Here is a 23,260-nt window from a genome sequence, read left to right as displayed (position 1 = left end):
ATTATTTTATTATTATATTTTTATTATTATTATTATTTTATTATTATTATTTTATTATTACTATTATTTTATAATTATTATAATTTTAGTATTATTTTATTATTTTTATTTTATTATTTTGTTTTGTTTTTATTTTATTATTGTTTTATTATAACTATTTTATTGCTATTATTGTTTTATTATTATTTCTTTTTGTTTATAATTTTGTTACTATTTTACTATTATTATAATTTTGTTATAATTTTTTTATTATTGTTTTGTTATTATTATTTCATTATTAATTATATCATTATTACTATTTCATTATTATTATTTTATTATTACTATTTTATTATTATTATTTTATTATTAATATTTTATTATTATTATTTTATTATTATTATTTTATTATTATATTGTTGTTATTATTTAATTATTGCTATCTTCAAAGGAAGATTTACACATTTTGTTGTCAAAGTCTCATCCTCATAGTTTTTCAATACATCTGCTAAATGCTTATTATGTCTTAGTTTCTTGAATTCACGTTTCTTGATTGGAGCTTTTTTACGTTGTAGAACTGGCTTCTTTGGTTCTTGAGCTTTCATCGGCCGTATTCCTGTAAATAAATAAAAGTAAAACTCGATGATACACAAATTCAAATAAATATATACTATGTATTATATATAGTATGTTACCAGTGAACGAAAGTAAACAGTACTATATCATAATGTATTGCTCACGTCGGAAACGTATCAAAAACTTTTTAATATTTCATTTTATGAAAACACACTATATAATATCTGCATAATATATCTACTAATATTAAATAAGCGTAAATAAAACACAAACAAAATATATACAATACGAATGTAAACAAATTTTTTCCACGTCTTATGTAAACGAAACAGCAATGCACATTAAAAACATTTAAAAAATACCAAACATTGTTTATGAATGCAAGCAATAAAAATTTTTTGATGTGTGATTTTATGTGTTTTGGACTTTATTTAGTGTATTCGTGTAGTGTTTTTTAAGGAAAATACAAAGCAATACCACGTATTCGTTAGTTTACAATTTATTTTCGTTCACTCTATAGTACTTACCTTGCTTTTCTAAATACTCCTCGATTTGACTATCTTCCATCCCATCAACTGTAATCGAGTGCCATAATTTTTGAAATTCTTCATCAATCTTTATAAAAATTACACAAGGATATAGATATCATAATAATAATTATTATAAAAATTTACTGTGAAATCAGCTGTGCGATCATTATAAAAAAGCACTTTCTTTTTATCATTTGGACGCGTTATATATATAATATCCTTGGCACGACTTCTTAAAATTTTTTTACAATGTGGCAATGACTCTTGAACATCTTCAAGAAGAATTCCACCTAAACCATTGTCATCATATTGTTTTAATAAGTGTATAAGTGATTTGCCGTCTTTTAATTTATACACGGGCTTAAAACAAAATCTCTGATTATCAGAAGAAACTTTGATTTTGGGGTTATTGATGAGGGCCTCATCAGCCAGCCACTATAGATGAAATAATTTAAAACCAACTATATAAAAAAAGTGTTAGCATTTTCTTACTGTTTTTAATGATTGACCAATATCGAGTTGGTTTGTTTCATCGAGTATTTCTTCCAAACTCAATGGAAGATCGTCTCCATCCTGATGGCGTGTACGCATGTGTTTCACAATTTTAGTTAATACACCAAAACGAGATTGTGAAGTTCCAGCTGTTGTTTTATATCTTTTCAAAAATGTAATTATGTATTATGTATTAAATTAAAATTTTCATAAGCTACATTTATTTTGTATATGTAATTTGAATATGTTGATAAAAGGCTTATTAGCAATATTCGAAATAATAAAATTGAATAAAGAAACAATCCACAAAAATACTTACGTATTAGCATCCAATTTTGGTGCACTTGGCGGACGCATTTTTTTCTTACATCCATTTTTGCTTGGTGCTGATGGTGCAGCAGTCTTAACTTTACTCTTTTTTTCGACTCTAAAATTAACACATTTCATGAGTGGAATATAATTTATTTATTGCAATACAATAATATAATACAATAATAAAATTGAATAAAGAAACAATCCAAAAAAATACTTACGTATTAGCGTCCAATTTTGGCATACTTGGCGGACGCACTTTTTTCTTACATCCATTTTTGCTTGGTGCTGATGGTGCAGCAGTCTTAACTTTACTCTTTTTTTCGACTCTAAAATTAACACATTTCATGAGTGGAATATAATTTATTTATTGCAATACAATAATATAATACAATAATAAAATTGAATAAAGAAACAATCCAAAAAAATACTTACGTATTAGCGTCCAATTTTGGCATACTTGGCGGACGCACTTTTTTCTTACATCCATTTTTGCTTGGTGCTGATGGTGCAGCAGTCTTAACTTTACTCTTTTTTTCGACTCTAAAATTAACACATTTCATGAGTGGAATATAATTTATTTATTGCATTACAATAATATAATACAATAATAAAATTGAATAAAGAAACAATCCAAAAAAATACTTACGTATTAGCATCCAAATTTGGCATACTTGGCGGCTGCATTTTTTTCCTCCAGCCATTTTTGCTTGGTGCTGATGGTGCAGCAGTCTTAACTTTACCCTTCTTTTCGACTCTAAAATTAACACATTTCATGAGTGGAATATAATTTATTTATTGCAATACAATAATATAATACAATAATAAAATTGAATAAAGAAACAATCCAAAAAAATACTTACGTATTAGCATCCAATTTTGGCATACTTGGCGGACGCACTTTTTTCTTCCAGCCATTTTTGCTTGATGCTGATGGTGCAGCAGTCTTAACTTTACCCTTCTTTTCGACTCTAAAATTAACACATGAGTAGAATTTAATTTATTTATTGCAATACATACGTTGGTAACTCCAAAGCACTTTTTTTAAATACTTTAAATTCTTTCAACAGCGCAGGATCCATCCTTACAACTTTACCGTTTTATGCAGAAACAACAAACGACAAAACTCGAACGCTAAACCGCAAATTTCAAATAACAAATGCCAAATAGCAAATGTCAATGAGCAAATGTCAAATTGTTTTAAGGTAAGTTACAATAGTGTATTATAAATCTCCACAATAGCTATTACCAAAAAAAGGAGAGTCTCCAATAAACTAGCTTGAGCGCGAAACAATTTTTGAATTCTCAGCGTGTTTTTCTTGTATTTCAGCTATACTCGTTTGGATAAGTAACACATAATAATAAATTTAATAAAAACTCTAAATTAACAACTAATTTTAAACAAAATTTTATCTTTAACCTTTAACATTGTGTAGTGAATTTACCGAAGTTAAATAATTTTGCATAATAAGTAAGTAACGCATAATAATAAATTTAATGAAAACTATAAAAGCAAGAACTAATTTTATGCAAAATTTTATCTTTATTATATGCCATTGTGTACCGAATTTGACGAAGTTAACTAATTTTGCATAATAAGTAAGTAATACAAAATAATGGGTTTTAGTTAAAAACTACAAAAGTAAGAATTAATTTTAAACAAAATTTAATCTATAACATTTATCGTTGTGTAGTGAATTTGACGAAGTTAAATAATATTTTTCTTCTTCTCTTTTTTTACAAAGTATTAAGAAAATGTTTACCATCGTTATATTTCAATTAGTTAATTTTGCTTATTTTAAGGTTTTTATACAAAAGCTGCGTTTCAGCAAACATGATCCGCTCAATTTTACATGCAAAACAAAAACGATGGGGTGAACCAGCAATTGATCTGGTTCACTTTCTGGCTCAATGTGGAATGTATGTAAAAGATAAAAGTGGAACGTATTTTAATGCAAATAAGGTTGGCAATGCGATGCACGGTGCAGTAAAATTTTAAACAAATCTACATTTATATTTATTTACTATTGATTTTATTTATTTATTATTTATTTTATGTACTTATTTAATTAATATGTCATTATTATTTATTTCTTTGTTTAAAGTAACGTTCTAATTATCAATGTAATTAAAATTATTACTTTAATTATTTACGTTTTATTATTATTGAAAAAGTGTTGTTTGATAATTTATTAATATCAATTAATTTGAAATGAATATATAAAAATTAAGTTAAATACATTTATTTAATTAAAACAGAACAATACATAAGAAACCAGGCTCTCCAACATACACGTTTATAAAAAAATCATTTTCATCGCAAACTGCCTGCAAGATTAAGCCATAGTCATGCTTTCTTTTGAAATAAGCCTATTTGCTATGGTTTGGTGCATTTATTTTTAGAATTGTACTGTCTATGCAACCAATTACGAACGGGAATTTTTTCGAAGCTTCCATTTTTGCATTATTAGCAAGTGCGTATTTTAAATTAGTGTCCAACTGATATAAGCTAAACACTAGTTTTTTCAATTATTCTCCATACAGAAGCTCTTGGTATGCCATAACAAATACCAAATTCGCAAAAAGTATTCATATTTTCCATATACCACAAAAATATATAAAATTCCTTCATTGCTCTCGTCCGATTGTGATCATCACGGTTATTTTGCATTTGCTGATTGGAATTTATTAACAAATCTATTAAAATATGAAACATAATTAATATATAGCAATTGTATTTTTTATACGCAAATACCAATCAAATAATCTTTAACGAAAAAATTATTGATCGTTTCCACAAAACTTCCTTTATATCTATGCTGATACACTCATCCCTTGAGCTTAATACACTTGAACTAGTAAAAAGGGAATGGAAGAGTCAGTTTTGCTCGATGATTCTAATAACATCTGCAATTTTCATTTATTTACTATAGAATTAAATTTAAGTTTTTAAGTAAATACTAAATAACAACTTATATTTCATACTTCAGACATTTCAACAGATTTTATTTATTTTCCATTTTTTTAGATTTTTTGTATTCAAAATTTTCTCACTTATTTTTTTAGCGCCAAAATTATTCACATAAATCAAAAAATTTTGTGCACAAACCCAACTGGCATATTTCATGCGTTGCCAATTATTTTCAAACGTGCTCCGTATCGTTTCAGCAAAGATGAAACAGATCATTGAGCGGATCATGTTTGCTGAAACGCAGCTAAAAATAACTTATTGTTTATTTAGGGATTTTTTATTTATATGAATATTTTATTTCAACATGTTTTAAGTTTTTATTAAAATATATTTTACACATTAAATATAAGTACTAAGTTGTAAATAGATTTTTGACATTCTCATGAATCTTTAAATTTTTAGTTCGTTTTGCAAAATTCATTACTTTGAGAATATACAACGAATAATACACGAAGTACGTTCAGTGGTTGCCAACATGAAAAAATCACAAAGTTTTTTTTATACATTACTAGGGGCGTGTGCGAGTTAGGCTAAGGTCGTGTGCGAGTTAGGCTAAGTTGCGTTCTAAATGAGGGAAATTCTAAGTGGTGTCGATAATGTATTGATGTGTCGATACGTGTTGATAAATGGCAAAATGTGTGCAGTGCAAAAAATCCCAAAAATTCTTCCATTTGGTTTAGCATCAACTTAGCCTAACTCGCACACGTCCATAAAATAAAATCTATAAATATATGTAAGATTTTAACAATATTTAAGCCTTTATAAACATATTTTTATTATTATCTATCTATATTTATTATTTATCTATATATACTATCCGATTAATCGAGTTCTCCGAATACTACGTAAAACCGAATATGAACAGCACTGAATATGAACGGCATCGAATACGAACAGCACTAATCCAGATTGCGCTAAAAGCAAGGTGAAAGCTTGCTGAAACAACAGCGGGCAAGATTTGGTTTCAAATCCAGGTATGTATTAGTTAATAAAAAAGGCCTTCAAAAAACATTTAAAAATGCTAGTGGATCTGTCTTAGGACTAAAGTTATAAGCATTCCTTAGAGTTCCAGCTCTAGTTGGTAGCGCTAAGGTTCAATTCTGCACCAAGTCAGGGATTTATCAAACCTTGAATGTTTGATTATTTGCACTGAAATACAATGCTACGAGTACATTATTTCTAATTTTATTTTAGTCCTAACAGAAACATTTGGTCAGCAAAGTAGTTTACCAATATTTAAAAAATGTTGGACTTAGTTGAAATTATAAACATTAAGTTTCATTGCACAATGGACTACTGCAGTAGCAAACATAGAAACCAAATTTGACTACAGTCTACCTTGGTTCCAAGAACGGTCAGATCAACGTCCCTGAGCTACTCATAAATTTCGATGACATTTAGGGATTTTACAGCCAGGGTTACAACAACAACAACTAGCTACCTTCGAATGGAAAGAATACTGGAGCATATACAGAGCCCTATTTAAAGCCTCTGAACGTTGAGAAGGTGTCACCCTTCGCTTTTTTTTGTAAACACTATTGAATGAATAGTAGTTATTAGTTGCAATAATTAGATTTACTATACTTTAAAAGAAATAACTAAATGAACATTAATAATTTAAAATGAAAGAAAATAAAAGTATCACACCATTCAGTAATTCGTAGAATTGTGTAATATAAATACATACATGACAATAGTTCCCCAGCTTTTAAAATGAATTTAATTACCTATACTGTTTTACTTTCTTCGGTTTATGTTGAATGAAGATTGTTATATGTTTCATGTTTCAGTCAACCCTGTTCTTCGGTTTCTATATTTCAACGGTGTATTCTGACAGCATTACACATAATGAAAATAAAAACTCAGATATTGTAAGGAATCCCTTACTATAAAGGTAAAAGACTGGCTTAGATTCATCAACACCACTAAGACTGTCCTTAATAGTCTCCTTGCACTGAGTGAAAAGAATAACAGAATTCTTACCGGGTTTCTGATAAGGCACTACAGAGTGAGATAACGTCTCAATGACAATGAATAAACATTACAGAGACTTATATTTGCCCCATTTGTGAAATGAATATTATAGACATTTCAGAGACTAGTATTTGCCAACCATAGCGGTTGAAAAGTCTACACACATTGATTAAGAAATCCCAAACCTGCACAACAAAAAACTTATCATTCCAGACATTTCGCTACTCACAACATTTGGAACAAAAGAACATGTTTAAATGTACTCAAGTTTATCAAAAGTCTAATGATCGGGGAAGATATAGACGTTAACATAATAGACCGAACCAGAGTTGTGGTTTACCATATAGTGTACCCATTTAATAATATAAATCTTCTGTAATCACTTATTGAAAATTATAAATTTTTTAAAACCCATTTAACAGATATACACTCAATAATATTTAAATGAACAAAAATATTTTATCTTCTAACATTTTATTAAAATATTGTATATTTATTCTTATTCTTACACTTCTTACAAATTAAGCACTCTGTGCATAGTTTCCTATATAAAAAATATGTGTAATAAAAATATACGCTTATAGATACAGTATTTTTAAGTATAAGAATTAGTATTAAAACTGTAGACAAAGTAAACGTAAAAGTGAATAATGTAAAAAAAATGCGCTGACGAAATTATTAATGTTATGTTTATACTAAATCGGTGTTTATATTAAATTGGATTAATAATTTTGGTAGAGCAAGAGTTTCACTAAAAACTAATATTGATTTGTATAAAAGATTTTATTTGTATATTTTTATTTATTCATTCTTTATATTCTTTGAATTTGCAATAATATTTCGTGGAAATTTATTGTAAATGCCATATTTATGAAGTTTACTTTTATACCTGCCAGGATTCTTTTTCTATACATAACTTAAATTATAAATTTTATCATAAACAAATCATAAATTGAATTACAATTTCGAAAATCTTAATAATATAGTTATTAAACAATAATCTTTCTTAGAATAACTGCATTTCATTAATCGTGCGCAGGCATATGGTAGTTATTTGCTATAATAGTAAATTTAGTCACAGTGTTGAGGCATGTGAAAAAACATAAATAAAACCTTTTATACATATCATTGATTATTTTAGTTTTACGTGGAATATATCGAACATTCAATTTACGTAATAATGTAAATTTCCACCACTTCATGTAGACTAATTTATTACTTTCTTATATTCAAGAAAACATAACAAAAAAAATTTTTGCCAGTATGCATTATATTCAGTTTTCGTATTTGTCTGTTACTAATTGCGTTTTTATATTATTTATTTATGATTTAAATTAAAAGTACCCAAGCGGGGGTATTATAACTTATATAATAATATAACTTATAATATAATTTATTTATTATTTATATTTAATAATTATATGTATTACTTATTTATTTTTATATTTATTTATATTTATTATCCACATTTGTTATAAATATTTAATATTTATGTTCATTATTTATATGTATTATTAATATTTATTATCTATGTTCATTACTTACATTTATTATTATTTAATTAATATTATTCTTTTATTATTATTATTTTATTATTGTTTTATTATTACTATTGTTTCATTATTATTTTTATTTTATTCTTATTATTATTTTTATTTTATTATTATTTTATTATTGTTTTATTATTATTTCATTATTGTATTTTATTATTTCATTATAATTATTTTATTATTATTATATTTTCATTATAATTTTATAAATTTTTTATTATTGTTTCGTTATTATTATTATTTCGTTATTATTATTTGGTTATTAATTTATTATTATTATATTATTCTTGCTTTATTATTATTTCATTATTATTTTATTTGATTACTTTATTATTATATTGTTGTTATTATTACTTAATTAATTACATAATTACACTATTTTAAGGAGGATTTACACCTTTTGTTGTCAAAGTGTTATCCTCATAGTTTTCCAATACATCTGCTAAATGCTCATTATCTCTTGGTTTCTTGAATTGACGTTTCTTGATTGGAACTTTTTTACGTTTTGGAACTGGCTTCTTCGGTCCATGATCTTGCATTGACCGTATTCCTGTAAATAAATAAAAGTAAAACTCGATGATACACAAAGTCAGATAAATATATACTATATATTTTATTATATATACTATATATTATATTATATGTATACTATATATTATTATTATATGAGCACCAGTGAACGACAGTAAACAGTACTATATCGTAATGTATTGCTCACGTCGGAAACATCAAAAACTTTTAAATGTTTGATTTTATGAAAACACACTATATTATATCTATATAATATAGTGTGTTATTATTTAGTGTATTCGTGTAGTGTTTTTTAATAAAAATACAAAGCATTCATTCACTGTATAGAATTTACCTTGCTTTTCTAAGTACTCATCGATTTTACTATCTTCCATCGCATCAACGGTAGCCGAACGCCATAATTTTTGGAACTCTTCATCAACCTTTAGAAAAAACATACAAGGATATAAATATTGCCATAATAAAATAATTGTAGTAAAAATTTACTGTGAAATTAGCTGTGCGATCATTATAATAAAGCACTTTCTTTTTATCCATTGCACGCGTTATAAATATAATTTCATTGGCACGATTTCTTAAAACTTTTTCACAATGTGGCAATGACTCTTGAACATCGTCAAGAAGAATTCCACCCAAACCTTTGAGATCATGTTGTTTTAATAAGCGCAGAAGTGACTTGCCATCTTTTATTTTATACACGGGCTTAAAACAAAATCTCTGATTATCAGAAGTAACTTCGATTTTGGGGTTATTGATGAGAGCCTCACCAGCCAACCACTATAGATGATATAATTTAAATTATATTATATAAAAAAAAATGTTAGCATTTTCTTACTGTTTTTACGGATTGACCAATATCGAGTTGGTTTGTTTCATCGAGTATTTCTTCCAATGTCAATGGATGATCGTCTCCATCCTGATGGCGTGTACGCATGTGTTTCACAATTTTAGCTAATACACCAAAACGATATTGTGAACTTCCAGCCATTGTTTTATATCTTTTCAAAAATGTTATTATGTATTTTTAAATTAAAATTTTCGTAAGCTACATTTATTTTGTATATGTAATTTGAATATGTTGAAAAATGGTTTATTAGCAATATTCGAAATAATAAAATTGAATAAAGAAACAATCCAAAAAAATACTTACGTATTAGCATCCAATTTTGGCGCACTTGGCGGACGCATTTTTTTCTTCCAGTCATCTTTGCTTGGTGCTGATGGTGCAGCAGTCTCAACTTTACTCTTCTTTTCGACTCTAAAATTAACACATTTCATGAGTAAAATTTAATTTATTTATTGCAATACATACGTAGGTAATTCCAAAGCACTTTTTTTAAATACTTTAAATTCTTTTAACAACGCTGGATCCATCCTTAACAATTTCACCGTTTCATGAACAAACAACAAATGACAAAACTCGAACGTCAAACAGCAAATGTCGAATAGCAAATGTCAATTAGCAAATGTCAAATTCTTTTAAGGTAAGTTACAATAGTGTATCATAAATATTCACAATAGATATTACCACAAAAATTAGAGACTTCAATAAACTAACTTGAGCGCGAAACATTTTTTGAATTCTCAGCGTGTTTTTCATGTATTTTAGCTATATTCGTTTAGATAAGTAAGTAACACATAATAAATTTAATAAAAACTCTAAATTAACAACTGATTTTAACAAAGACTTGGGTGAAGTTCTGGTTGATGAGGTTGAAGAGTCATTGAAGTCATATTAATAAAAATTCTTAAAGCTTACGCCAGGAAATTAATAATTAGAATTCGTCCCTTCGATTAAAAGAAAATTCTTTTTTGTAAAGATCCCACAGATGATAACATGACTGTAAATTCGTTTTTTTTATTATGAACTGATATTATCGATTTAATAATTTATATACTTATGTAATTTTAAAAAGGTTAACGAAGATATTCGAAAACTTTGATAATCTATTAATGTACCTTGTATGAAAGATGAAAGAATTAATAAACACTTTAAAGAAGAGGATGAGTGGTGAGTACTGACACTCATATTAAGTATTGTATACTCAAATTGATATTTTATTTCTGATTGTATTGCTTCTGAATTTTCTCAGGCATAAGTTACTTAGAAGATCCGAATCTAAAAACACCTTTTGAAAATAAAAGAAAACAGAATACCCACAAAGAATACTCAAAAGAGGTCGGTTCAGGAGACGAAGAGGAAATGAACAATTTGCAGATATGCTAGAAAAATATGAAGATGAAAATATGGAATTAGGAGGTGTAGTGAATGTAGTTATAGATGCGCTCTTTATAAATAATAATTTTAATTATTTAATCATTTAAAGATTAAACGTCTTTGGTTTCGGAAAAGAGAGAGAGTTGGGTAACATTCATATAAGTTTCTCAACGTTCTCAAATTTACTACTACGAGTATTTAGCAAAGCATAATAATATCCGATCAATCTAAAACCTCAATCGCAACAAATTCATCCTGCAACTTCTTTTATTGTATAAGCATTTGAATAAGGCTTTTTATCGAAATCATCAAAACACGTCATTATATTAAGGCTTTTAAAAATTTTCAAATAAAAGTTGAAGTCGCTGAACATGTAGAGTAATTTAACAATAATCATACAAATATTTCTTTATGAAATTGTCTAAATTCATATCAAACCAAAATAAATAATTAATAAAGTATATAATAAACCACTACTTAAAACAACTGAATTATAGTATGTAGGAGTACATAGACCAAATGTAATATCTTCCTATAGAGATTTATATATTAATAATGATTATTTGTTATATTAAATGTTGTCCGTACTGGAGTAATATTCTCTCATACCGAATGTTTTTTTCGAATTGTGTACATATATCGACTATATATAATGGCTTATTTTCAACCATACTTTTATGTAGGTATTCTATTATTCTCTTCTCACTCAACTCATACGCATATCACAATTTCATTATTATACAATTCAATACAATTCAATTGTATTAAATATGAAATGTAAGTAGTTAATTTAACATTTATCAGGATGTTCTGCTAAAGTCCGAGATATTTACAACGTAGTCAATTATTAACTATCTATCTAACTATAACTATCTATAGATAAAATCTATCTATTTGTAGGAAGTACACAAATTAAGAACTTAAGTGAAATACAGAATTTGAAAAATTTATTGTGCACACCTTTATGATATTATTAATGAGTTGTAATTATTTATTATGCCAATTTCCAACTGCTAATTCCCAATTTGCCAGTTACCAAATGCTAAATGCTAAATCACAAATCACAAATGAGTCGGTGTTCAGATGGAAACTTAAGGATTTCATATCTAGAAACTTTTTTCATTTTTATTTAAAAAGAAAAATTATTTATTCAAAATAACATCAAACAATTAATCAATTTTGCATTTACACGACGATTTAAGCTCATCTTCGTCTATAATAAATAATATCATGGGAATGTATAAATTATAAAAATCTATATTTCTTTCTTCATCTATAATTGCGTAGATTACAGATGATAGGAGAGCCACTCGTTTGTAAAGAAAACCTATTCTCACTCACGTTTTCCGACAAGAACAAAACTCGCAGTTCTCTTCAAGCTACAATAATAACAATAACAGCAGATTGAATCCATCTGTGTAGATTAATTAAAAAGTACTCAAAATATATTAAATCGTCTACACAAAAATATATAATTCACAAAAGAAAAATTAATTAAATTACCATCTCTAGAAACCTTTGTGGTTAGACACTACGATAAACTAGAAACTAGAGTCGAACTTAAATTTTTTGTCACTTCATCTGTCTTATGGTATATATTGTATCATTTACTTCATATTGTAGTATATTGAAGCATATTGGAGCATATAGCACCGAACTACCATATAAACTATAAACTCATTTTAAATAAAATTAAGACGCTGAAAGGATTGCGAAGAATTGCAGCACTAAGTCCAACAAATGCACCAGTCAAATGTATCGTATACGTTCAACTATTTTTTAATAAAAGCTACAAGGCTACATTGCGAGTTTCTAGTTCGAGTTTAGTTAAAGTAAATGTCATTTGCTATCATTTGTTAGAACTATTTTACTTCATCATGAGGTGCTGGTCATCACTTTTAGGTGCTCGTCATAACATAAGTAGGTCGTCCTTTCTGTATGACAGACTGTCACTTGCTTCTACCCTCTCCCAGAGGCTTTAGTCAATTTCAAATATATTAATTCATTGAGTGTTAGAATAGAATTAAGTAAAAGGCACTTTTATTATTGATTTTCATTTTAAATAAATTTAAAATAATTAACTAGTCAATGTCCTTTACATACGGTGTCCAATCACTTTTCTTCTCTTTATGGGTCCACACAAAAGACTCAACTAACTTAAAATATTTCAGAACTTGAAATTGGTTTGAATGCTGATATTGATTACATTGTTTTCAAATTTTAAGCGGGAAAAGTCTTAGAAAGAAATCATTATTATCATTATCATTATTTAGATAATAATTCATTTTTCACATTTACTTACATTTGCTATTAATTAATTAGTTAATAGTAATATTTGAATATACGTATTTGTTTTACGTATATGTTTCCACTAATAACAGTATCTTGTGGAATAATCTTTCGGCGAAACCACCAAACCATGACCTTTACGCGCACCTCTATAAACTGTTTCAACTATATCAATCATTTCCTGCTTGTCTTCAAGAACCCAGTTTAGTTTGTTGTTGTTACCAGTACCCAAATCGATCATGATGTGCTTGTTTCTAAAAAAGAACATAACTGTGCAGGGATCATACAATTCGTACATTTTGTTGAAGTCTGGAACTTCAGTAATATCCACCAGGTACGTAATTGCAAAGTTTTCAACTATTTCGGCAATTTTATACAAGACTTCGTCCATTTTCATGCACGCTGGGTCCCAATCACGTCCAAAACGTATCATCTTAAAAATTCTTTTATTAATATTGTACTATTTTTGAAAACTTTTTTAAAATATTTTTTTTTTTGTTTGTACCACTACACGATCTTCTTCAGACAAAATTGCTTGGTCCACCTGCCATCCGTTTTGTAAATGTGGTAAAAGATAGGACATTTTGAAGGAACGATTTTATTCACTATTCACTATTTAATAATAAATAATAAATTTTTCGCGTTAATATTTTTAGTGCAATCAGTGTTTTTATATTTAAATTCTAAATCAAATCAAATCAAATAAAATCAAATCAAGACAAAACAAATTGTTGTTTTCGACTAAATTTCAAATCTCAAATGACATGAAAAATTATCGTATGTAGATTTTTATGACATGTAGTTGGTAATAAATTTCAAGAAGTTATTTTTGAACATAATTTTTCATTGGTTGCTATGTTTAAATACTAGAATACTAGACCATTATTTAAAAAGTAATTCGTAATTGCACGACACATATGTTTAAACTCCATGCTATTGTGAACGAGTATTGTGAACACCGTGAGCCCAACATTTACTCAATTTCAACAGCAATTGATTTCACAATTGATATTTGCGTGTAAAAACGGACAAAAGTTGTCGAAAATGGGAGCGAAAAATGGAGTATTAAAAACAATTATGTGTAGAGATGGGAATGATACTGCATCCTCTTCCAAGTGTCTGGCAGAAGGGCGGAAGAAAAAAGATGCTTGTTCTAATGATTTGCCATTGAAAACGTAAAAGTATTTACTTTTACAATATATTGATTTCTATAACCTTTTATTCTTTATATTTTAATGTTTAAAAATAATATAATACAATTTATACCAACTTTTTATATATATTTAATTTATTATATTCAAAAAGCAACTCAAACACCTTTGTTTCGTTTCGGCGATTTAATTAAAATTGTGATATATGCAAACTCGCTATCATAATGGAGATGATTTCTTCTTGACTTTGGAAGAAATACTTTGTAAGAAGGAAACTGAACAAAGTAAGAGTATTGAAAATTGTATAAAGGTAAAAACTTATATATTGTAAAGAACCTTTTTTCTTAAGCCAAGGTTTTACTCGCCGGATCCCAGAGTCGTTACAAGAATATTTTTTCTCTGTAACCCTGAATCTTCTCGTAATTAAAAAACGGGCTATTTGCGTTAGTTTCGTGCTTTTTATTATTTTTTCTCAAAGTAAATTTATTACAATATTTATAGTTATACTTATGTACTAATGATATTTTATTGTAATTATAATTACGGACAATTAATATGCTCCTGAAAATAAGAGAACACAAAAGAATGACTAAAGGTAGGCTAGGAGACAACACTACCGACAGGGCTGTGTTGCTAGGTTCAGTGTTACCGACTGGGCTACACTGTGGGATTAGGAAACAACACTACCGACAGGGTTGTGTTGTTAGGAATCAGTTCTATGACTTAATAATTACCTCTGTTATTACGTTGTGAAGTGTTCTGCTTCACGACCTGTGATCGAACCTCTGGTGATGTGCACTGTTCGAAGTGCTGTGGCCAAGTCCCTGTGTTTTTCTTTGCTTCTCCTTTTATACGGATTTTATAGAACGGGATAACTGACTTCTGAGTGCATACTGTGTAGCTTTCTTCTAAGTTGTTATTGCCTGCTACTGATTTCGCTATGTTCTGCTGTTGTTGTTCGCTGCATATTTATTATTAAAATTTTGCAAAAATAATTACCCTCAAAGAAATCGGAAGTAGTATTACTTAATTTGTATTTTCAAGAGATTTATTGTTTCTCTTAATTTTGATAATTAAATTCTATGATAATTTATAATTACTTATTATTATCTTACTTTCTAAAATAATTCCTTTTACTTTATTTATTATGAACTGATATTATCGATTTAATAATTTATATATTTATGTAATTTTAAAAAGGTTGACGAAGATATTCGAAAACTTTGATATTCTATTAATGTGATAAAAGAATTAATAAACACTTAAAAGAAGAGGATGAGTGGTGAATACTGACAGTCTTATTAAGTATTGTATAGTCAAATTGATATTTTATTTCTGATAGGTATAAGTTACTTAGAAGATCCGAATCTAAAAAAGCCTTTTGAAAATAAAAGAAAAAAGAATACCCACAAAGAATACTCAAAAGAGGTCGGTTCAAGAGACGAAGAGGAAATGAACAATTTGCAGTTATACTAGAAGGATATGAAGATGAAAGTATGGAATTAGGAGGTGTAGTGAATGTAGTTAAAGATGCGCTCTTTATAAATAATAATTTTAATTATTTAATCATTTAAAGATTAAACGTCTTTGGTTTCGCAAAAGAGAGAGAGAGTTGGGTAACATTCATATAAGTTTCTATTTAGCAAAGCATAATAATATCCGATCTATCTAAAACCTCAATCGCAACAAATTCATCCTGCAACTTCTTTTATTGTATAAGCATTTGAATAAGGCTTTTTATCGAAATCATCAAAACACGTCATTATATTAAGGCTTTTAAAAATCTTCAAATAAAAGTTGAAGTCGCTGAACATGTAGAGTAATTTAACAATAATCATACAAATATTTCTTTATGAAATTGTCTAAATTCATATCAAACCAAAATAAAAAATTAATAAAGTATATAATAAACCACTACTTAAAACAACTGAATTATAGTATGTAGGAGTACATAGACCAAATGTAATATCTTCCTATAGAGATTTATATATTAATAATGATTATTTGTTATATTAAATGTTGTCCGTACTGGAGTAATATTCTCTCATATCGAATGTTTTTTTCGAATTGTGTACATATATCTACTATATATAATGGCTTACTTTCAACCATACTTTTATGTAGGTATTCTATTATTCTCTTCTCACTCAACTCATACGCATATCACAATTTCATTATTATACAATTCAATACAATTCAATTGTATTAAATATGAAATGTAAGTAGTTAATTTAACATTTATCAGGATGTTCTGCTAAAGTCCGAGATATTTACAACGTAGTCAATTATTAACTATCTATCTAACTATAACTATCTATAGATAAAATCTATCTATTTGTAGGAAGTACACAAATTAAGAACTTAAGTGAAATACAGAATTTGAAAAATTTATTGTGCACACCTTTATGATATTATTAATGAGTTGTAATTATTTATTATGCCAATTTCCAACTGCTAATTCCCAATTTGCCAGTTACCAAATGCTAAATGCTAAATCACAAATCACAAATGAGTCGGTGTTCAGATGGAAACTTAAGGATTTCATATCTAGCAACTTTTTTCATTTTTATTTAAAAAGAAAAATTATTTATTCAAAATAACATCAAACAATTAATCAATTTTGCATTTACACGACGATTTAAGCTCATCTTCGTCTATAATAAATAATATCATGGGAATGTATAAATTATAAAAATCTATATTTCTTTCTTCATCTATAATTGCGTAGATCACAGATGATAGGAGAGCCACTCGTTTGGAAAGAAAACCTATTCTCACTCACGTTTTCCGACAAGAACAAAACTCGCAGTTCTCTTCAAGCTACAATAATAACAATAACAGCAGATTGAATCCATCTGTGTAGATTAATTAAAAAGTACTCAAAATATATTAAATCGTCTACACAAAAATATATAATTCACAAAAGAAAAATTAATTAAATTACCATCTCTAGAAACCTTTGTGGTTAGACACTACGATAAACTAGAAACTAGAGTCGAACTTAAATTTTTTGTCACTTCATCTGTCTTATGGTATATATTTATCATTTACTTCATATTGTAGTATATTGAAGCATATTGGAGCATATAGCACCGAACTACCATATAAACTATAAACTCATTTTAAATAAAATTAAGACGCTGAAAGGATTGCGAAGAATTGCAGCACTAAGTCCAACAAATGCACCAGTCAAATGTATCGTATACGTTCAACTATTTTTTAATAAAAGCTACAAGGCTACATTGCGAGTTTCTAGTTCGAGTTTAGTTATAGAAAATGTCATTTGTTATCATTTGTTAGAACTATTTTACTTCATCATGAGGTGCTGGTCATCACTTTTAGGTGCTCGACACAGACTGTCATTTGCTTCTACCCTCTTCCAGAGGCTTTAGTCAATTTCAAACATATTAATTCATTGAGTGTTAGAATAGAATTAAGTAAAAGGCACTTTTATTATTGATTTTCATTTTAAATAAATTTAAAATAATTAACTAGTCAATGTCCTTTACATACGGTATCCAATCACTTTTCTTCTCTTTATGGATCCACACAAAAGACTCAACTAATTTAAAATATTTCAGAACTCGAAATTGGTTTGAATGCTGATATTGATTACATTGTTTTCAAATTTTAAGCGGGAAAAGTCTTAGAAAAAAATCATTATTATCATTATCATTATTTAGTTAATAATTCATTTTTCACATTTACTTACATTTGCTATTAATTAATTAGTTAATAGTAATATTTGAATATACGTATTTGTTTTACGTATATGTTTCCACTAATAACAGTATCTTGTGGAATAATCTTTCGGCGAAACCACCAAACCATGACCTTTACGCGCACCTCTATAAACTGTTTCAACTATATCAATCATTTCCTGCTTGTCTTCAAGAACCCAGTTTAGTTTGTTGTTGTTACCAGTACCCAAATCGATCATGATGTGCTTGTTTCTAAAAAAGAACATAACTGTGCAGGGATCATACAATTCATACATTTTGTTGAAGTCTGGAACTTCAGTAATGTCCACCAGGTACGTAATTGCAAAGTTTTCAACTATTTCGGCAATTTTATACAAGACTTCATCCATTTTCATGCACGCAGGGTCCCAATCACGTCCAAAACGTATCATCTTAAAAATTCTTTTATTAATATTGTACTATTATTGAAAACTTTTTTAAAATATTTTTTTTTTGTTTGTACCACTACACGATCTTCTTCAGACAAAATTGCTTGGTCCACCTGCCATCCGTTTTGTAAATGTGGTAAAAGATAGGACATTTTGAAGGAACGATTTTATTCACTATTCACTATTTAATAACAAATAATAGATATTTTGCTTTAATATTTTTAGTGCAATCAGTGTTTTTATATTTAAATTCTAAATCAAATCAAATAAAATCAAATCAAGACAAAACAAATTGTTGTTTTCGACTAAATTTCAAATCTCAAATGACATGAAAAATTATCGTATGTAGATTTTTATGACATGTAATTGGTAATAAATTTCAAGAAGTTATTTTTGAACATAATTTTTCATTGGTTCCTATGTTTAAATACTAGAATACTAGACCATTATTTAAAAAGTATACACACATAGCAGAATTAGACGCTTTTGAGGATTCAATCGTAGATGATATTCTTAATCATCATATTTTGCTTAAGTCCGAGATATTTACATCGCAATCAATTATTAACTATCTATCTATCTATTAAAAGTACAATTTTTGGATAACGAATTTATATAAAAATATGATTTTATCCCAAATTTATGTGATAATCATGACTCAATAATAATCAAAAACATTTGCTATATACAATATACATATATTTATTAGAGTAGATGTATTGCATTTGAATAGACTTATGTTCTAGATGGGAAGAAAAAGTAGAGGTATGCGTAAAGTCGTTAAGGTCACAGAAAAACCTTATCATCAACGAAAAATTAACTTATGAAAATGAATTTTCATAATCTTAAGATATCTGCTTACAAGTAAGTCAATAATTATGATATATGTCTGACTCTAACCATATTATGCTGATTTTAATATAATCTTCTGAGATATTTATACTAAATCTTAAAAACCTAACGCTCTTGAAGAGACGCTAGATAGAAAACCACTTCATTTTATTTTTGTTAATATCGTAGCACTGTAACTGTTTTTGGTCTGCATTTCTCCATAAGTATGATAATGAAGAATAGACGTCACATATCAATTCTTGTTATTATATCTTAAAGAAATACTTCATGTTTTTATATTAACAATATTTATGTTAACTCACGAAAGAAGAATTCATCAAACTACCATTTCCAGGCACTATAGTGATCAGAAACAAAAAAACTAGAAAAAATTTTTTATCAAAAACCCACTAATGCTTGTTAATCTATAATCACAGCTTTAAGTCTGGTTAGATGTGTGTTTAACATCAGATATACAAAAAATTTCAATGTTCATCTTTTGGTAAATTAAAATGTGGCGTTGAAAATCCTCTCGAAAGTGACCGTGTCAACGTGTGCCTGTAGGTAAATGTTTGTACGACCAAATATAAGTTGATAACGAGAATTGCTGAGTGCAAACATGCCTTAAAGAAACTAATGGTTCACATCTTTGAACCAAGAAACTACTTTGGTAATTACTTGTATTGCAATTATTTACAGCGAATGAATCAAAGTCGCAAATGATGAATAATTATGTTACTGAATTCCGAATACTTGGCACAATTACAATATTTTTATTTATTTTTTTGTTATTATCATTACCCTTATATAAACATATGTATGTATATGATATATCTATTAATTAGACATGTATTATATACCTTCAAATAATAGGTATGTTATATAGCTATTAATTATATTTTCATAACAGTTTACTACTATTATTACTATTATTGGTGTAATGTTCGAGCAGTAACAAAATATGATTAGCATTAGAATGTTAGCCAATATGCAAAAATAAGTTTTAGTGTAAAAGCTCATAAAAGAAATTCCAACTTGATTAGCAATCACACTGTTTTCTAATATCAACTGGCAATGTGCGTATCCTTTCTTCAAGTAATTTCATGACATTAATTAAATAATCTCAAAACAGGTATTAAACATCATCAATAAACAGATTTGAAATATGTCTGAATCATATAAGTGTGGCAAAACAATCACAGAGTTAAATAATAAACATAATCAACTATTCGAAATTCAAAGAAAAAAGGTATTAAGATCAATGGAATATATTTTAAAATTCTAATCATCAATGGTAGTTAAATTTTATATCAAAAAATAACACACTGAATTCAAAAATTCATGGATAATTAAAATACAACACATGTATGTACTGAGATAAAAATTACTATTTAGACAATAATTTATTTTTTCACATTTACTTATATTTGATATTATTAGTTAATCATTACTATATTAATAATTATTATGTACTCTCACTAATATCTATATTTTGTGGAATAATCTTTCGGTGAAACCACTAAACCACGACCTTTACGCGCACCTCTATAAACTGTTTCAACTATATCAATCATTTCCTGCTTGTCTTCAAGAGGCCAGTTTATTTTGTTATTGTTACCAGTACCCAAATCGATCATGATGTGCTTGTTTCTAAAAAAGAACATAACTGTGCAGGGATCATACAATTCATACATTTTGTTGAAGTCTGGAACTTCAGTTATGTCCACTAAATATATAACTGCAAAATTTTTAACTTTCTCGGCAATGCTATACATGACTTCATCCATTTTCATGCACGCTGGATCCCAATCATGTCCAAAACGTATCACCTTAAAATTTTTTTTATTAATATTGTACTATTATGAAAAATTTATTATGTATGTTGTACCACTACTCGATCTTCTTCAGATAAAATTGCTTGATCCACCTGCCATCCGTTATGCAAATGTGGTAGCATATAAGACATTTTGAAGTTATAATTTTATTCACTATTTAATGTTTAATAATAATAATTTTGTCGCAATCAGACTTTTTGTGTTAAAAGCATAAATCAAAACAAAATTGCGGCTAAATGTCAAATTTCGAGTGACTCTTCTGATCAGTATGTTTAATCAATGACTATCTGACTTGCTGTCATGAAAATTTTCTCGCGCTTTGTGTACGTCCTGGCTTTGTTAGAATTGATTGCAGTCACGTCATGAATGGCAAACAACTGTCAGCGCTGCTAAAGTTCAATACATATTGCCCATATATATTTTAAAATATCAAAAATGTTGAATTAATAAATTTTGATGATATGTATACATTAAATGTGGAATATTTGAATAACAGGCCTTTTCGGTAGCTCGCAGGTATAGCAAAAAATCCATGCTGGCCTACATTGGCTACGAGAGACATTGGCATCACTATTTCAATGTGTCAAGTGTTACGTTTTGGCAAACAGCAAAAAAACATAATGGAATCAAATTACATTTGGTATAAAAATAAATAATTAATATGAATTGAAAATTAAAATTAATGCAGAACTAAAACGAATGGCAAAAATGTTGAAAATTTCAATATAAAGCACTGAAATTTTTCTTTTTTCTCAATTTTCAAATTTATGAAATTTTTGAATTTTGTTTGTATTTTTGCGTACATTGCAATAAGGGTTTACATTAGTTCGCTTATTGCCCTGGTAATACTTTTTTTTACTGGCCTATGTATTTATTCTATAATTAATAGTTTTTATCATTTACCCATTAAAAATAAAGAAAGGGTACATAAAGGCTGTAATAACAGTATTTTATTGTTTTACAAACAAATTGGCAGCACTTAAAATATGTCATATACTTTTTTTGACATGTTTTTTGTTATGTTGTGTATAATATGATATATAAAAATTGTGCATATTAGAAATTACTTCATTTAAATAAAAGAAATCAAAATAAATAATAGAAGGGCGTTTTTTTTCATATTGTTTTGATATATTGAACTTTGTTATTGTATCTGCTCTAAATGAAAAAAAATGCGACTAATATGTCAATAAAATATAAAATATAATAATGAAGTCTGTTTAATGCTTTCATTGAATATGTTTTGTGTTAAATCCCTATAAACTTTAAGTAGAAACTTGGTTGAATGGCTATGAATGTAGTATATCACTACGTTTACGCGAGCCTTAAAAGTTGTTTTAAGGCTCTTAAAATCGATTTTAAGATCGCGTAAACACCCTAAATTGAATTTTGCTTAAAAGCACTTTTAGCTTACTAAATGTAGTTTAACATCACTTTTAGTAAGAAATGTCACTTTTAATCTTTGCGTAAACACCTTAAAAGCAGTTTAAGGTTTGAATTGTCAGCTGTTAACAGTAAATAGGTACAAATAATTTGAATTTTATTACAAATAACACTAACCAAATAACTAAAAATATGGAGAAAAAGGAAATGAAAAGAAAAAATTGGATGAAAGAGGAGGAAGAATGTTTAATTAAAATATTTGCAGAAAAACAAATAAATAAATTGTTAGACGGCAAAAAATATAGAAAAAGCCTAATTGCATCCCAGAATCTAAATTAATTAAACTTGTTTATTTTTTATTCTCTATTTGAAAATCTTAACTTTACCGTAATGATAACTATATATTTAAAACATTTTAGTTTAGTTTAAATTAAGTTTATTATTTTCAATTATTTAAATTTGTCATTAAGCACAAATTGTTATAAATATATTACATTATATATATTATA

The 23,260-nt window shown here is 27.3% G+C and overlaps 4 protein-coding genes and 1 long non-coding RNA gene across 9 annotated transcripts; 1 reads left to right on the top strand and 4 right to left on the bottom strand.

Moving 5' to 3' along the window:
- Nucleotides 1-402: 402 nt before the first annotated feature.
- LOC119689948 (general transcription factor IIE subunit 2-like) lies at nucleotides 403-10,353 on the bottom strand. 5 transcript variants are annotated; one of them, XM_038104897.1, is made up of 11 exons: nucleotides 10,228-10,353; nucleotides 10,066-10,173; nucleotides 2,753-2,860; nucleotides 2,539-2,646; nucleotides 2,325-2,432; nucleotides 2,111-2,218; nucleotides 1,897-2,004; nucleotides 1,578-1,740; nucleotides 1,230-1,520; nucleotides 1,083-1,170; nucleotides 403-595 (listed from the first exon to the last, which is right to left on the bottom strand). In XM_038104897.1, exons 1-11 carry the CDS (start codon nucleotides 10,287-10,289, stop codon nucleotides 405-407), a joined length of 1,443 nt encoding a protein of 480 aa, XP_037960825.1. In that variant the 5' UTR covers nucleotides 10,290-10,353; the 3' UTR covers nucleotides 403-404. The 5 variants fall into 5 exon arrangements, with proteins under 5 accessions (XP_037960825.1, XP_037960826.1, XP_037960827.1 ...); XM_038104898.1 differs by lacking the exons at nucleotides 10,066-10,173; nucleotides 10,228-10,353 and adding an exon at nucleotides 2,910-3,076; XM_038104899.1 differs by lacking the exons at nucleotides 2,539-2,646; nucleotides 2,753-2,860; nucleotides 10,066-10,173; nucleotides 10,228-10,353 and adding an exon at nucleotides 2,910-3,076.
- Nucleotides 10,313-11,118, top strand: LOC119689950. The gene is made up of 3 exons (XR_005253518.1): nucleotides 10,313-10,399; nucleotides 10,832-10,926; nucleotides 11,009-11,118. It is a non-coding gene; the product is annotated as an uncharacterized LOC119689950 (long non-coding RNA).
- Nucleotides 11,119-13,144: 2,026 nt separating this feature from the next.
- LOC119689169 (thioredoxin-like protein 4A) lies at nucleotides 13,145-14,181 on the bottom strand. The gene is made up of 3 exons (XM_038103934.1): nucleotides 13,928-14,181; nucleotides 13,436-13,855; nucleotides 13,145-13,368 (listed from the first exon to the last, which is right to left on the bottom strand). The coding sequence occupies exons 1-2, from the start codon at nucleotides 14,003-14,005 to the stop codon at nucleotides 13,505-13,507; spliced, it is 429 nt and encodes a 142-aa protein (XP_037959862.1). The 5' UTR covers nucleotides 14,006-14,181; the 3' UTR covers nucleotides 13,145-13,368; nucleotides 13,436-13,504.
- A 3,795-nt stretch (nucleotides 14,182-17,976) lies between these two features.
- LOC119689095 (thioredoxin-like protein 4A) lies at nucleotides 17,977-18,942 on the bottom strand. The gene is made up of 3 exons (XM_038103833.1): nucleotides 18,777-18,942; nucleotides 18,286-18,705; nucleotides 17,977-18,218 (listed from the first exon to the last, which is right to left on the bottom strand). Exons 1-2 carry the CDS (start codon nucleotides 18,852-18,854, stop codon nucleotides 18,355-18,357), a joined length of 429 nt encoding a protein of 142 aa, XP_037959761.1. The 5' UTR covers nucleotides 18,855-18,942; the 3' UTR covers nucleotides 17,977-18,218; nucleotides 18,286-18,354.
- A 1,993-nt stretch (nucleotides 18,943-20,935) lies between these two features.
- Nucleotides 20,936-21,786, bottom strand: LOC119689026 (thioredoxin-like protein 4A). The gene is made up of 2 exons (XM_038103760.1): nucleotides 21,422-21,786; nucleotides 20,936-21,362 (listed from the first exon to the last, which is right to left on the bottom strand). The coding sequence occupies exons 1-2, from the start codon at nucleotides 21,497-21,499 to the stop codon at nucleotides 21,012-21,014; spliced, it is 429 nt and encodes a 142-aa protein (XP_037959688.1). The 5' UTR covers nucleotides 21,500-21,786; the 3' UTR covers nucleotides 20,936-21,011.
- Nucleotides 21,787-23,260: the final 1,474 nt, after the last annotated feature.

This window comes from Teleopsis dalmanni, chromosome X (genome assembly GCF_002237135.1).
Source record: "Teleopsis dalmanni isolate 2A chromosome X, ASM223713v2, whole genome shotgun sequence".
Taxonomy (NCBI): Eukaryota; Metazoa; Arthropoda; class Insecta; order Diptera; family Diopsidae; genus Teleopsis; species Teleopsis dalmanni.
Note: the sequence above shows the minus strand (reverse complement) of the source record. Positions and strands in the feature narration are given on the sequence as shown.

Bases quoted from the DNA above. Each gene is read 5' to 3' on its own strand.
- LOC119689948 (XM_038104897.1), bottom strand. From the start codon at position 10,289: ATGGATCCAGCGTTGTTAAAAGAATTTAAAGTATTTAAAAAAAGTGCT. The intron at 10,174-10,227 runs GTATGTATTGCA...TGTTAATTTTAG, and splicing joins AGTGCTTTGGAATTACCTAC to AGTCGAAAAGAAGAGTAAAG. The intron at 2,219-2,324 runs GTAAGTATTTTT...TGTTAATTTTAG, and splicing joins CCAAAATTGGACGCTAATAC to AGTCGAAAAAAAGAGTAAAG.
- LOC119689169 (XM_038103934.1), bottom strand. From the start codon at position 14,005: ATGTCCTATCTTTTACCACATTTACAAAACGGATGGCAGGTGGACCAA. The intron at 13,856-13,927 runs GTACAAACAAAA...AGAATTTTTAAG, and splicing joins CTGAAGAAGATCGTGTAGTG to ATGATACGTTTTGGACGTGA.
- LOC119689095 (XM_038103833.1), bottom strand. From the start codon at position 18,854: ATGTCCTATCTTTTACCACATTTACAAAACGGATGGCAGGTGGACCAA. The intron at 18,706-18,776 runs GTACAAACAAAA...AGAATTTTTAAG, and splicing joins CTGAAGAAGATCGTGTAGTG to ATGATACGTTTTGGACGTGA.
- LOC119689026 (XM_038103760.1), bottom strand. From the start codon at position 21,499: ATGTCTTATATGCTACCACATTTGCATAACGGATGGCAGGTGGATCAA. The intron at 21,363-21,421 runs GTACAACATACA...AAAAATTTTAAG, and splicing joins CTGAAGAAGATCGAGTAGTG to GTGATACGTTTTGGACATGA.